A 15,177-nucleotide genomic window follows, 5' to 3' on the forward strand; every position below is an offset into this window, starting at 1 on the left:
TGTAAGCCTAGTCAGGGGTGGAGTCCAACTAGGTCCACTCAGCACGGCAGCCAGGCTATACCATGGACACTTGGCAGTGGTGAATAATTCCTCGAATTTAAGGCGCAACTCAATTATTCATTGGGAAAAATGTGAAAAAAGTGTGTCTTACATTCAAAGTAATATGGCATTAATGACTTCAATAAAGAAGTACGAGTATAAGAAAGTTTTCCACCTGAGGCATAAGATTTCCATTGGTTTCATAACTTTCTTACTCTCTTTGTGCCAGAGATAGGGACAACATAAAAGGTGAGGAAATAACTTACAGCTCTATAAATGTTGCTCTGAAAGATAAATACACAAATCTTTCAATATTTTAATTTCTGGGATCACCTAAAGGAAGAATTTAATTATCCTGGAAACTTTACTGTAAAGATGGTATTTACATTTGCTCTGTGTGTGTGTGTGTTTGTGTGTGTCAGCTGCTCATGTAATCATGGCATGGCGTACCTGTGACGGAAGCTGACTGTTGATTCTTGGGTTCCCCAGCCCCTGCCACTGGTCCCCTTCACATCATACCCTGTTTAAGTTCCAATTTAATATTAAGCTGAAATTACATTTTCTATGAACACAGTACAAATCATTACTACTCTAATACCAGCAATAAAACAGGCCATCAGTGAAGCCAAACAACAAGCAGTTCTTATATCACCTTTTTATGGAGAAACTGTCTTATTATGAGAAAACAAGAACATGAAAGGGAACTATTCTGAAAGGAATTTCTGGGCTCTGCAAAGGGCTGTAAGGTTGATAGCACTGGTTCTTGAGAGCAACTAGTGGCCACATGTATGAATATCATTTCGATGACCAAATAAATGACTGAAATATTAAGGTATGTAACAGCTTCATTAACTGCCCAATGAGGAGTTTCGTAACTTGTACCCTTCTCCAAGTATAATTTAAATGATCAAGTTAAGGCATGTAGCATGAATAGGGGAGAAGAGGAATGCATATAGGATTTTGGTGGGAAAGCCAGAAGGAAAGAGGCCACTGGGAATACCAAGATATAGGTGGGTGGACAATATTAAAATGAATTTTATACGATGGGATGGTATGGAATAGGCTGGATTGATCTGGCTAAGGGGAGAGACTAGTGAAGGGCTCTTGTGAACATGGTCATGAACCTTCGGGTTCCATAAAATGCTGGCAAGTTCTTAAGTAGCTTATACGATGGGATGGTATGGAATAGGCTGGATTGATCTGGCTAAGGGGAGAGACTAGTGAAGGGCTCTTGTGAACATGGTCATAAACCTTCGGGTTCCATAAAATGCTGGCAAGTTCTTAAGTAGCTGCACAATTGGCAGCTTCTCAAGAATGGCTCAGCTCCATGAGTGAGTGAACAGCGCTGTTAGAACTCGGGGACTTCTTGGTTGTGCTGAGCAATAAACGTTTATGTGACTGAACTCTGATGAATCATAGGATAATTTTAGGTAGGCCGCACACCGGCATGCATCAAGACATGAGGTCTGCGACATGACACAAAGAAAGGAGTACAGTGGAAATGAATGAGATTATGAAAACCGCCACACACTGGTCTCAGTCATGATGCTGACATCATGAAATTGATGTGAAAAGTATTAAAACATTAGTATTTTTTACAGCATGTTACTGAAATATACTGCTGACATCATGACTCAGACAGGTGTGCGGCGGTTTTCATAATCTCATTTGTTTCCACTGTGCTCCTTTCTTTGCATCATGTCATGACTTCCGTGTTGATGCATGCCGGTGTGCGGTCTCCTTAAGAGAGTTATAATCCTGTGGGTTTATACTAATGAGTTAGTCTTTAATTACCAATGCATGCCAGAAACTCAAAATATACCTTTAATAAATTATATGCTCATACCTTCTTGACCAGAATAATTTTTTCTGTTTACCAGCTTTAAATATTTCTTCATAGTCTGGCCATTAATATAACAGCATTTACAGCCAAATTTTAGTAACTTGCAGTACAAAATACTAATGTTTTAACACTTTCCACATCAATTTCATTATGAATTAAGTAACCTGATAGGCATGTTCAGTTGATGTCTGTTTATTCTTTGATTATTTTGTGATTGTTTCAATGGGTCAGGTCATACAGTACAAAATTATATGATTAGTAAATAACGGGAAAAGATGAATAAGTGGCCATGGAAAAATCTGAGGTACTATCACAGTGTTTGCTGGTGCACACTCACATACTCATATGATTCAGAGGTTCCCTGAACACATACTACAAACATTAAATGGGCATAAATTTCAGCCCTGCACACTATGCAATATGACATAGTGATATTTTGTCTTGTTAGGCATCATGTATAAACATTATTTCAATCTCAGTAAATCCGTCACAAGCACAGAGGGCAATTTTTTTTTAATTCGCATAGTGAGGGGTGGAGTCCAGTTGGGTCCCCTTGGCACGTGGGCCACTGACTGGCCTATTGTACCTGCCTCTGGTGATTATGATGGAGAATTTTGTGGAATGAAGATTGGCAGGGGAAACCGAAGTACTCGAAGAAAACCTGCCCCAATGTCACTTTGTCCACCACAAATCCCACTTGACCAGACCTGGGCTCAAACCCAGGCCACCGCGGGGGGAAGCCAGCGACTAACCGCTTGAGCTATGGCGTGGCCTTAACACAGAGGGCTAAAGAAAACAACAAAAACCTCAGGACTGTTGGTCTCTGGACCGACACTTGAACCCAACACATAATGAACACAAAGAAGTGCAACCCATTTCACTGTGACAACTTAGTGAGATTTTTTCAATATACTGAGAAATTCTGATTGCATTGCAATGGGATATTTCTTCAGAAATGTTTACATATGGCAATACACAACTACTTTATGTATACATTTGCACATGCCCATAATTTTTATATGTTCAATAGGACTTTTGAATTCTAAAACCAGAAGAGAAAAATATAAGGATTTCTTTTTTCACATATTGTAGTCACAGCAGTTCTAGGGCCACAAGATGGCTTCCGATACTTTTCTAGTAATTATGATAAAAACCTTACAGTGGCATCAAGTAGTAACTACTCAATTTATTTGGAATAATGCAATAATGGAATAGCAGCACCATCTTAATACAGAAAACTTTTATGCTTGCCAAGTTATGGCATTTTACCTCTTAGGAACAGAGACTTCTGTATAAAGAAAATGAGAACATACTACTGAAACTTTTCATAAGAACAAAATCCTGAATCACATCATCATTTGGCTTGTATAATGATACTCTTGTTATCTGTACCTACTATACACAGGAACTACAATTAATGATTTACACATAATGTTCCATTATTAATTAGAAGTAAAAAATTACATGTTCATAAATAACGTTTTTTCTGTTTTTTCATTTTTTTTTAATTTTGGGTTTGGGGTGTAATATTTTGGTTTGTAGTAATTCTACAATAAAATCTTGTTAATTCAATATATCAGGTATATTCAATACTGTGAACTGCAAAGTTAGTTTCCCAACTAACAGAGAATATTTTATGCTTTACAATAAGGATAATCCAAAATGTACCTATGATATGTATGTATGTACATATATTCATTTTTGCCTAATGTTCGTCAGTGATACTGCTGTATGAGCATATTTTGCACTCTTAAATATTTTCCTACATAGTTACATGGTTCAAATAGTCATTTTAATATGAATCATCATTAACACATTTTATAAAGTGTTACATGGGGTAATTCTCATACAGTCTATAGTGATCTAGTCACACTAATTTTTAGAGGAGAGACACTAATAAGATTATCAGCTTTGTCTCAATTTTATAAATTAACTATTCCTGGAATACATAACCTGCTGACACATTCTCTTTCTACTGGCAGTGTTACCCAAAATTTCTTGAAATTTGGGGAGGGGGAGCTTATATGCCATCTGCATAAAGTTCATTCTGAAATGTCACGGAAAAATTGTTGAAGACCTGAGTGCATTATTAACACAAGTCTCTGGGACCAGCTCAAGGAAGACAACAGTAATCCCTGCAATATATGAGACCAGCAGAACGTGTGTTAAATTCATGTTCTCCAAGACATGTATCATGTTTTGTTGAGCATATTATGTATGTAGAATCCCACCATCACACACAGACACCCACACAAACGATTATCAGTGGTTTAGAGCAAAACAAAAAGTATGAAATACAGTTTCTTAAATATTAATTACAAATATGTTCCATCACAGTAATTTCAATATTTCATCCCCTGTCAAAAACGCAGTTACTGACATTCCTTTTCAAGAGGGGATACTGAACGTTCTTAAATCAAAACAAAATATAATGTGGACCCTTAAACTTCAAATTGACAAGGTTTTGCATAATAGGACATATCTTTTATAAATGCATTGTGAGGACTGTCACTTATTGACTTACTTTTTATTGAAACAGAGTAATCTTGTGAGCATTGTAGTAACACACGGAATTTGTTTTTGTTGGTGCATTGTACAGTTACCCGGTGTGTTTGATTCAAAGTCTAGAGCAACACGCTGAATAACAAATGTTAGGAGTGTCAGGATGTCAACTGATGTGCCTTTGGCTTCCAGTTCACAACACAGAGCCTGTATAAACCAGGAACCATTGGTAGTATTGCGCCACGAGTAAAAACCTGTGAAGAAATTAAAATGATACACAACATGACAAAATAAAACGTGGAAATGTGTCCTCAAAAGAAAAGATGAAAACACGGAAGACCTAGAAAAAGTTGTCCAACTTGTGTGGAATATATTAGTTAACTCTGTGGTTTAAGTCCGTAAGTGAACTATACCGACCAAGCAATCGCTGCTTGTCAGCAAAGTTAGTACCAAATTTAGCAGATAGAGGATGTTATGTGGTCAGCGCCTCAATTATCCTTATGGGCCTGAGTGGACCCTGTTCCGGACACACTACTTCTCAGAAAATCTGGATTCTTAACCCTTTCACATCATGTACTGATCAGATCAGCTTTGTGTAACTGTAATAAGACTGTCACAGCTGCAGAACTCATCTCTTTGTTTCATTAATCAATTAGTACAACATTTCTGCCAATAGATGGCATCAAGTGTGACATACCAGTGTCTGAGGAAAGAACTGCATTAAAAGCAACATCAATATATTTGATACATAAAATATTAACACAACTCATTATTACATGTTACACATACGATGGGGTACCCAAAAGAAACCGAACTAATTTTTTTGTAGGCAGAGCTTTTGTAGTACCGCGTTTTGCTGCTATGAGCGCATAGAGCTAACATTCCTGAGTCGATAAGCCGACTACCGTTGCTTCAGAAGGTAAGGAGTAGTTTCAGCAGAGTTTATAGTAACAACTGTTTTGTGTGATCGTTGTTTTTGCAATGGTCCGAACACATGAAAATGTTGAAAAAATTCGTGAAATCATCAAGAAAGATCGACGAAGGACCATTGAAGAAATTGTGGAGCTGTCGGAAGTGACTTGGAGCTCAGTTCGGCGAATTTTGACAGAAGATTTGGGAATGAAAAGGGTGGCTGCAAAATTCGTGCCACGACTGCTGACTGCTGAACAAAAACAAGGTCACGTGGAAGCATGCTGTGCTTTGAAAGAAGAGTCCCGAAATGATCAAAACTTTTTTTCAGCGTTTTGCTGATGTTGCTGAGGTGAAGGAAAAAAACGACTGAGGCGCTGTCAAGCATCTCAAAAGATGAATTTAGACAATGTTTTGAAAAATGGAATAAAAGACTAGATAAGTGTATTAGTGTAAGTGGAGAGTACTTTGAAAGGGATTGAAGGTTTGTGCTTAAAATTTGAATAAATAAGTTTAAAAAAAAATAAGTTCGGTTTCTTTTGGGTACCCCCTCGTATACCAATCTGCAACACATGCTGCACATAAATGAAATCATACTCTTAATTTTAAAACTTTGACCGAGTGACCACCGTTTGTCAGTGAAGCTAGTGCCAACTTTAGTGGACAGAGTGTCGCGTGGTCAGCACGATGGATCCCCATGGCCGTTAATTTCGGTTTTCTAGACCAGACCCGCTACTTTTCCATTCAAGTAGCTCCTCAATTATCCTCACGAGGTGGAGTGGACCCCGTTCCAGACCCACTACTTCTCACAAAAAGTGGTAGCGCCGGGAATCGAACCCAGGACAGTTCGCTTGCAGACTCAAGCCACGGAGTTTGTTTTTAAAACTTTGAGTGTGAGCTGTATATGAGACGGCACTCAATACATGATGAAACGTTCCACATGATATATATTCCTCCTTGCTATTTGAGAAATTATTACGGGTTCTTCTATGTGACTACACTTACTATCATCCTTGCAATGATCCTTGGCAGATTTTAGCAGGCAGGTCTATAAAACAAACTTATTCTTGGAGCATATAACAATAGGATCTACTGCAGGCATCATATGCGGGAAGATGAACAAGGCTAAGCATGGAACATTCTGGAAAGAGGTGATCAATGCGAAGAACTGATATAAACAGTAACAACAGACAGTTACTTAGTAAATACCTAGCGGCCTCCATAGTCTAGGGGTAACACGGGTTCAAACCCGGTGGAGGTCATAGAATTTTTAAGGGCGGAAAAATTCATGGAACAAGTCCTCTGGGAGGGACTTTAAGCCGTGTGTCCCGTGTCGTAGATTTACAGCACATAAAAGATCCTCATGTCTCTAGGAGACCTCTGAGCAAAACTAGGCAAAGTTTACCGCCCAAGCACTTTCCAATTCCTCCGGTAGATGGGGAAGTATCGGGGACGACTGCCAGAGAGGGGCGACCTCGCTGGCAGAACGGGGCTGATAGCAAGCACCAGTACTGGAAGGGCATGGCGACTAGTAGAATAATTAAAGTGGGGCGCACAATAGATTAACAAATGGTCACAGTGCATGGGGAAAACCACCCCCTCCAAATAATAATAATAGTAAATACCTGGTATAGTGGAATAGGCTATGAGAAAATCAGCGTGTATGGGAATCTTGTACCCCATACCGTCACCATCAACTTCGGTTCTGCTCCTCAGTGTAATGCCACCATCTAGCTTATCTCCTTGGCAGGCCTAACAACCACATAACAGTAGAAGCAATGAGAATAAACAACATAACATTTATATATTTCTTTGTCACGAGGGACAATAATGTGCATATGTTCGCTTCAAGTTCTTAACAAAATAACAAAGTATGTTATTAATTTTTGATTTGGGAAATTATACAAGATTATACTGAGGATGTGAATAGTGGTCCCATGTATCAACTACCTCCACACTTCCCCTTCCAGTCATTAAGCCAATCTGAGCACACAAATATTGGTAGCGATAACCTCTGCTGACAAACATTTTGGGCTCGCGGACGTAAAAAAACTCCGTGGCTTTAGTCCGCAAGCGAACTATAGAAACCAAGCGACCACTGCTTGTTGGTGAGGTTAATGCCAGATTTAGCAGATAGAGGGTGTTGCATGGTCAGTGCAATGGATCCCTACAGCCGTTAATCTTGGTTTTCTAGACCAGAACCTCTACTTTTCCATTCAAATAGCTCCTCAATTATCCTTGCGAGGCTAAGTGGACCCCGTTCCAGACCCACTACTTCTCAGAAAATCTGGTAACGCCGGGAATCGAACCCGGGACCTACGGATCTGTAGCCAGGAACTCTGACCACTAGACCACAGAGGCAGGCTGGCTGGCTGACATAAGTCAGAGGGAAATGGAAGGGAATGCAACACAAAACACGAGGAAGAGGGGGGGGGGAAGCCTCGAACACTGTCACCGGGACTTCCAAGTAAACAACACCCACAGACTATACTTCTGTGGACTTCATGAAATCTTCTGAATGATGACTCCAAGCACCATAAGCAAGCATTACTGGAAAGAATCATCTTAAAACTGTTTACAATGATGAAAAACAGAATTAATTAAATAGATAACCCATAACTACTTCCATATAAGATCATTTAGTTAAATAATAATTTAATAAAAAAAAAGTATTCATTTTATTCTCTAAAAAGAGAATTTCATGTCTACTAACATGAAGGCAGGAGCGAAAAAAAAGATTTAAAAATAGTTGAAGAGAATGTAGTTTCATAAAAGTCTCAATTTCATTTTGAAAAAAAAAAACCTTCAACACTACTTTACCTGAAAGAAGAACAATTTTGGTTTTCCAGCAAGAGTTGGACACTTGTCAGCAGTAAAAGGCTTCCACAGAGACTCCGGCTTGTAAGGTGTATCTCGTGAGTAAATGAAGCCCATTTCACCATGGGACAGGACAGCCATCAGGAAACAATCACACTCAGAGTGGTCCTCCTCTGCCACTGGAAGGAGAAGAACACACATAAGTGCACAGCGCGCACTTAATATAACAATAATGCTACTGTAATTATGAAATATTTCCAAACTATCAGTCATTTCTAAGTAACTTACAGTAACTATTTTTACTTTGAATCTGGCTGGGTCAGAGTTAAGGACCCAACTGTGGCCAGTCATTATGATAATCTGTTAGCGGCCTCCATAGTCTAGGGGTAATGTTGACACCTCATGACTCAAGGTACGCGGGTTCAAGCCCAGCAGAGGTCGTGGAATTTTTAAGGGTGGAAAAATTCAGGGAACAAGTCCTCCGGGAGGGACTTTAAGCCGTGTGTCCCGTGTCGTAGATTTACGGCATGTAAAAGATCCTCGTGTCTCTAGGAGACCTCTGAGCAAAATTAGGCAAAGTTTCTCACCCAAGTAGTTTCCAGTTCCTCCAGTACATGGGGAAGTATCGGGGACCACTGCCAGAGAGGGCCGACCTCGCTGGCAGAACGGGGCTGATACCGAGCACCAGTACTAGTTAGAATAATTAAAGGGGGACACACAATAGATCAACAAATGGTCGCAGTGCATGGGGAAACCCACCCCTTCCAAATAATAATAATAATAATGATAATGTGTTAGCTACTCAAACATACTGCATAGCACCAGGGTGGTGATAGATCAGCAGAGTAATAATTGGAAGGGGAAAAGCCAAATTATATTAAGAAAACCCGGTGCCAGTGCCATTCTTTCATCACAGAGTCTGAGCTGATTGTATTTGGGATTGAGCCATGGCCTCTGCAGTGAGAAACTAGCACCTGCCCACCTGTGATTCCTGATTATTCTTCAGAAAACATGGACATGTTCTGGGGCAACAGAATGCCAAAGAGAGGGATCCGGTTCTATTAAATTAGATACATCTTGTTACTAGTTCAAAATCATGAGGAATTCTAGTGCACAAATCTCTGAGAATGCAGCTATGGGGAAGACCAAGATTGCAATGTAAGGAAAATATTACAATTTAAGTACAGTAACTAGAATATTAATTGCTGCGGAAATTAACTCATGTGCTACCAACCTTCAGGGAACCAGGATAGTGCAATCAGTACAGCGACTGGCTACGGGCTGAACAACCGAGGGGTCGAGTTCAAGACCTGGTAGGGTCAGGAATTTTCCCTTCTCCATGTCATCCAGACTGGCTCTGGGGCCCACACAACCTCCTATCCAATCCCCAAGAGTGAAGCGACTGAAGTGTGAAGCTGATCACTCATCCCAAATTAGTGCCAAGGTTAAGAAAATGTGGGTTTATATATCCACCCGCCCCATACACCTTCCTGGCATAGTGCTTAATTAGTTAAGCACACGGGAAATTTTACTTTATTTACTGCAAACCTCCAAGATCCAACAAGCAAAGTTCTGAATTTTGACCGGAACTGAATTTTAATTTGTTATTCAGAAACGAAATACATATTTCCCACCGCTGCTGACGCTGTTTCCACCTCTTCACCAAGAGACAGTTGTATATAACAGAAATGGGACACATGACACACAAATACAATGAATGTTATCCTTTCTGACACTTTATGCATTACTTTTACCGATTAACTGATCTAAAAGGGTTAAATAAAGGATGATCAAATGGGTCGGACGTGCAGCAAATTGTGTTATTTAGAACTATATTTTGATTTTGGCTCAAAAGCCTCATTGGAAGAGACCACCTGGGAGGCCAGAGTACAGATCAGAGAATGTACAGAGTCCGGCAGAGAAACCTAATATTTCTAAATTGCTGCCAACTTAAAAACATCAGATTTCCTTGCTGGACCCTGTATTAAGCCAGGTCTTAGTGAAACAGACAATAAAAATGTCCACTGAGATGAACAGATTTAGGATGGGATACAAAGACAGGCTGTTACAGAGACTAGTACCTACTTTCGGGTTTCATAACAAGAATTCTTGACTACCTGATGCTGATGGCAATTCACTGCATGGAATTAGTTACATACAGAAAGATTCTTTACTATTTGGCTGATGAAGACTACCACAACTAACCTTGCTTTACAATCCTGATGATATCCTTAGTAGTGAGATTACTATGCGCTGTAACTTCAAAACCAAAATCAACCAGAACATGCTTCAATTTTCCACAGTCAACATTTGTTCCATTTCGCGGTTTGAGTGAAGGGATGTCAAAGTGTTCATGGTTGAAAATAACAGCCCTGCCTCTTCTCTTGTGAAACATATTGTAATATGCTGAATTCCTTTCAACAGGCATGACTGCAACCCTACAGTTGGGACGAAAGCTGAAAAGAAAACACCACTGTCACTAGCTTCAGAGTAAAACCAAGATCAATAGATGACACATGGAAGTAATTTAATAATTCTTATGAACATAAAATGTAACTTGAGCTTCATATTATGTCATTACTGTATGTATCCTGCTGTGTGTCACTATGACTAACATTATAGATTAGTAACATAATGAGACGTACAAATTGCCAACTAAATTTATATCAATATAACTGCAATAAAGATAGACCAAAAACAACTGGAGAATGTGAAATGTTTTAAATATTTGGGTAGCTTGTTAACAGATGATGGAAGGTGTGCTTGTGAAATTAAATCTAGGATTGCCATGGCAAAAGCTGCATTTAGCAAGAAGAAGAATCTTTTTACCAGCAAATTGGACTTAAATTTGAGGAAGAAACAAGTGAAATGCTACATTTGGAGCATTGCTTTGTATGGGGCTGAAACATGGACACTTAGGGCAATACATCAGAAGCATCTGGAGAGTTTCAAAATGTGGTGTTGGAGAAGGATGGAGAAGATCAGTTGGACCGATTATGTGAGAAATGAAGAAGTGTTATTTAGAGTCAGTGAGCAGAGGAATATCCTACACGAAATAAGAAAACAGAAGGCTAATTGGATTGGTCATATCTTACGCAGAAACTGCCTTCTGAAAGAAGATATTGAAGGAAAGATAGAGGGGCGGATATAAGTGACAAGAAGATGAAGACATAAGAAGATGCTGGATGACCTTGGGGACAGAAGAGGATATTTTCATTTGAAGGAGAAAGCTCTAGATCTCATTAAGTGGAGGAAATGTTTTGGAAGAGACTATGGACCTGAGAGATTACTGATGAATGAATGAATGAATATGAATAGTAGCAATACCATATTAAAACAACAGTGAACCCTGGAAGTTAAACATCACCCACAATACACAACAAATAACACAGAATTTTACATTATAACAATGAGAGAACTTTTAAAAATTTAATTTTCTTTTTTTTACAAATTTTAGTAATAACTATATGCATTGTATTGTAACACTAAGATCCATATTAGGATATTTCAATAACGTGAGACATATTTAATGAAACTGCCTGAGGATGTTCCAAAATATGGAAACATGCAGCAGTTATTTTCAAAACATTCCCCCCAAAGGTGTCTCCACCTTGTCATTGTAACAGGGCTTGCATGACCCTGTGATCTGGAGAGCTATGCCAGCGGTAGTTTAACCACTGGTAGAGTCCCCCATGCCAGAAAGGTCAAAGGGTCCTCCAGGTTGGGGTTTGGGCATGAGGCTAACAACATCATCCTGTAAGAAGAATTTTGTTCAGAAACCTAACAACCAGCCTTGGGTCAATTCCTATGACAGCATGCATTGGTTGTGGAGACTGGTTGTAAGGGAGGCCAAGGCTCACCAGGGCTGTAGCGCCGAGTGGTAGGTAGGTATTTCAAAACTCTTGTTGTGGTGATGCCCCAGTACTACAAATCATGATACACAAAGGGGTGCAAGCAATAGAAATAAAGTTAATATCTAACACTGAACTTTTACAAACTTCCTACAGAAATATTTGTATGAAGCATACAGGGAGGTTAACTATAAGAGCAGTGTTGGGGGGAATAGCCTGTGAGGATGGGAAATAGGTGGAATTGCTCAAGATCATGTCCAACGATGATGTAAAAACTTCAGATTGTGCAGTCTGTGATTTAATTAACACGGCCACACAACTGATGATTGGATTTTGTTAAGTCGCTGGTCGGTTAAGTATTTCTGGAACCCTAAGTGTAAGTAATCCTTTGCCTTTCGTACATGTTTCATTCTCAAAACTGTTGACTGAATTTCAATAAAATGCAGTAAGGCAGGTCAACACTGAATTTTTCTGGCAATTTGAAGTCTGGTCCATATGATCCACTCACTAATATACACAAGAATTTTTAATTGAATACATCAAATTTCTCAAAAATGGCTCACTGTATAAGAAATTAGCACACAACACAATATACAGATCACCTTAAACTTCAATGCTTTTATCTAAAATATTCTTTTTTTACGATTAACATTTACGGTATTAACAGAAAATATTTTATACCTCCATGCTGTGTATATCAAACAACTGATCAGCAAATATCTAGGACAATGAAAGAGACAAAGATCACAAAGAGCATGTTTGTAAAATAACAAGAATTTGCAATGAAAGTAAGCACTGTCTCGGAGACGATCAAGTCAGATTTACAACAAGAATTCAATCTGATTCGTAAGACACATTGTGAGAACCAAGATTGCCACAGTTAAGTGGCAAATATGTACTTCATGTGTCATTTACTCACTTTGGCTGACCCAGTGCATCACCTGCATCACCAACACCTGTAGCAGTCACTTCACTAATGTTACAGTCTTCAGTAGCAAGTATTTCATCACCTGCATCACCATTATCTAGGGCATCAACTTTACTATTGTTAGTGTCTCCAGTAGCCATTATCTATCTGAAAATGAAGTAATATCTTATTTAATTTACGTCCATGTGATTTTTATACATAAGAACCCACTAAAATTATGTGATTAAAAGCGGAAGGTATATCAGCATCTCATTTCCTTAACAAAATAAAATGTGTAAAACAGGAAAACAGATTAATAGCATAACACTGAACGTCTCGATTTTAATTACAACAAAATTAAAATATTTCTAAACACACATACACAACACGATGGGTTTCTTTCAAATTATCAAAATCGAAATAATATTCCGGAAATTAGTATGTCTTCGTTATTTTGTACCTTCTTTCCTTGTGAGTGGAGTGATCCCGTCGTCAGCACAACTGATCAGTCTTCGAAGGGTCACAGGTTCGATAATGATCACTGCTGTGAGAAAATTCAATAAATTATTTATATAAATTATGCCAGAATTCCAATGCTGAATTTTTTCTATTGTCCATCACAATAACAAAACCCCTTTCTTATAACGACGAATCTTAATTTTGTGAGGGTAAATTTGCCGGCCATTTTATTTTGAAATCGGAAAAATATGTACATTATACAACTGATTTTAACACTCATAAATAACCTCAACGAATTTAAACCTGTATTAACTCAACAGAACACTCACCTTCCAATAACAGCACAACTAAACACCGACATGAACTAACACGTACTGTAACGCGCTCTAACGACGCAAGGCTAACCACTGTACACATCGAGTGGAATCAATTGATATCAAATTTCGAGACCGAACAAGCCTCTAATGTAAAGTGTCCATATTATATATTGTTATTTGCTATGAAATTCCAATAACAACGATCCGTATCAAATTTTTTAATTAAATATATTTGGAGAGTAAGTAACATTATTTACTTTATAATAAATTGCAACAAAGCTCTTGCTTCGTGTGCGATGGTGGTGTAATGGTGAGCATAGTTGCCTTCCAAGCAGTTGATCCGGGTTCGATTCCCGGCCATCGCACTTTTTTCTCTCTCTCTTTTGTTTCACATTGTAACAGATACAAGAAGTACAGTACAAATACTTCCATTTTTAATAATCTGAATGATTTTGATTAACGTTCTTCAAATTAGAAGTGCACTGAATTAATGTTTTGTTTTACTAAATCAGTACCAATAATTGAAAGGCAACATTTTAATATGATACTCCGCCATGGTATGATACTGGGACCCTCAGTCAGTAGACTGATTAGGCTACGGGCTGGACGACCGAAGAATCTGGAGTCGATTCCGGGCAACACATATTTTTCTCATCCTCATGTCGTCCAGAGCGGCTCTGCAGCCCACCCAGCCTCCTATCCAAACGGTATCGAGGTTCCTTCTCCTCCCCCCCCCCCAAGGGTAAAACAGCCGGGGCACGAAGTTGAAAACTCACCTCCACGTAATGCCGAGGCTAAGAATGTGTGGAGCTATACCTTTCACACCTACATACGTCTTTGTTCGGTGCTGTGCTTGAGTAAGAACATAAACAACTTATAAACAAAACAAAATAACAACTCCGTGGTTTTATTCCGCAAGCGAACTATACCGACCGAGCGACCGCCGCTTGTCGGCGAAGTTAGTGCCAACTCTTTGCGGATAGAGGGTGTCGTGTGGTCAGTTCAACGGATCCCCACGGTCTAATTGTACTGACTATTAACAGTATACTCTGAGATTTAACTTAAGATATATATTAAGAATCTCTAGGTGACCGCTATTATAGAATAAGATATTTATAAGAATGTGCTACAGAAGGCCGGATGGGCAATGCCTAGACCTTTTTTGTATTTACAATATTTTTTCTGCAATAAAAAAAGAGATCCCCACGGTCGTTAATCTCGGTTTTCTAGACCGGAGCCGCTATATCCTTGAAATAGCTCCTAAATTATCCTCACGAGGCTTAGTGGACCCCGTTCCAGACCCACCACTACTCAGAAAATCTGGTAGCGCCGGGAATCGAACCTGGACCTCTGGATCTGTAGCCAGAAACTCTGACTACTAGGCCACAGAGGCGGTCTCAACAATTTTCAATCAAACTACAGAAACTTGCGAGAATTGAACACGGAACACAGAGAGTGGCGACACAAATGCCAAAGCCACGAACGTGTAGCATACTGCAAACCGGTTGTACAAGTTGCTTGCCGTGAAGTAAG

At 39.1% G+C, this 15,177-nt stretch overlaps 1 protein-coding gene and 1 non-coding gene across 4 annotated transcripts in view; one reads left to right on the plus strand and one right to left on the minus strand.

The window, feature by feature from the left end:
- Positions 1-3,047: 3,047 nt before the first annotated feature.
- Positions 3,048-15,177, minus strand: part of LOC111873682 (caspase-1) — a 43,204-nt gene continuing 31,074 nt past the window's right edge. Inside the window, exons 1-7 of one of the 3 annotated variants that reach the window (XM_023868606.2) lie at positions 13,657-13,733; positions 13,329-13,412; positions 12,881-13,036; positions 10,316-10,566; positions 8,114-8,289; positions 6,919-7,045; positions 3,048-4,638 (exon numbers count right to left, since the gene is read on the minus strand). In XM_023868606.2, the coding sequence (XP_023724374.1) occupies positions 4,403-4,638; positions 6,919-7,045; positions 8,114-8,289; positions 10,316-10,566; positions 12,881-13,029 (939 nt within the window). In that variant the 5' untranslated portion in view covers positions 13,030-13,036; positions 13,329-13,412; positions 13,657-13,733 and the 3' untranslated portion in view covers positions 3,048-4,402. Of the gene's footprint in view, positions 4,639-6,918; positions 7,046-8,113; positions 8,290-10,315; positions 10,567-12,880; positions 13,037-13,328; positions 13,413-13,656; positions 13,734-15,177 lie in introns of those variants that run through there. The other 2 variants (XM_023868607.2, XM_033755159.1) reach the window with 2 other exon arrangements.
- On the plus strand, positions 13,938-14,009 carry Trnag-ucc. The gene has a single exon. It is a non-coding gene; the product is annotated as a tRNA-Gly (tRNA).

The sequence above is a fragment of the Cryptotermes secundus genome, unplaced genomic scaffold (genome assembly GCF_002891405.2).
Source record: "Cryptotermes secundus unplaced genomic scaffold, Csec_1.0 scaffold1651, whole genome shotgun sequence".
Lineage (NCBI taxonomy): Eukaryota > Metazoa > Arthropoda > Insecta > Blattodea > Kalotermitidae > Cryptotermes > Cryptotermes secundus.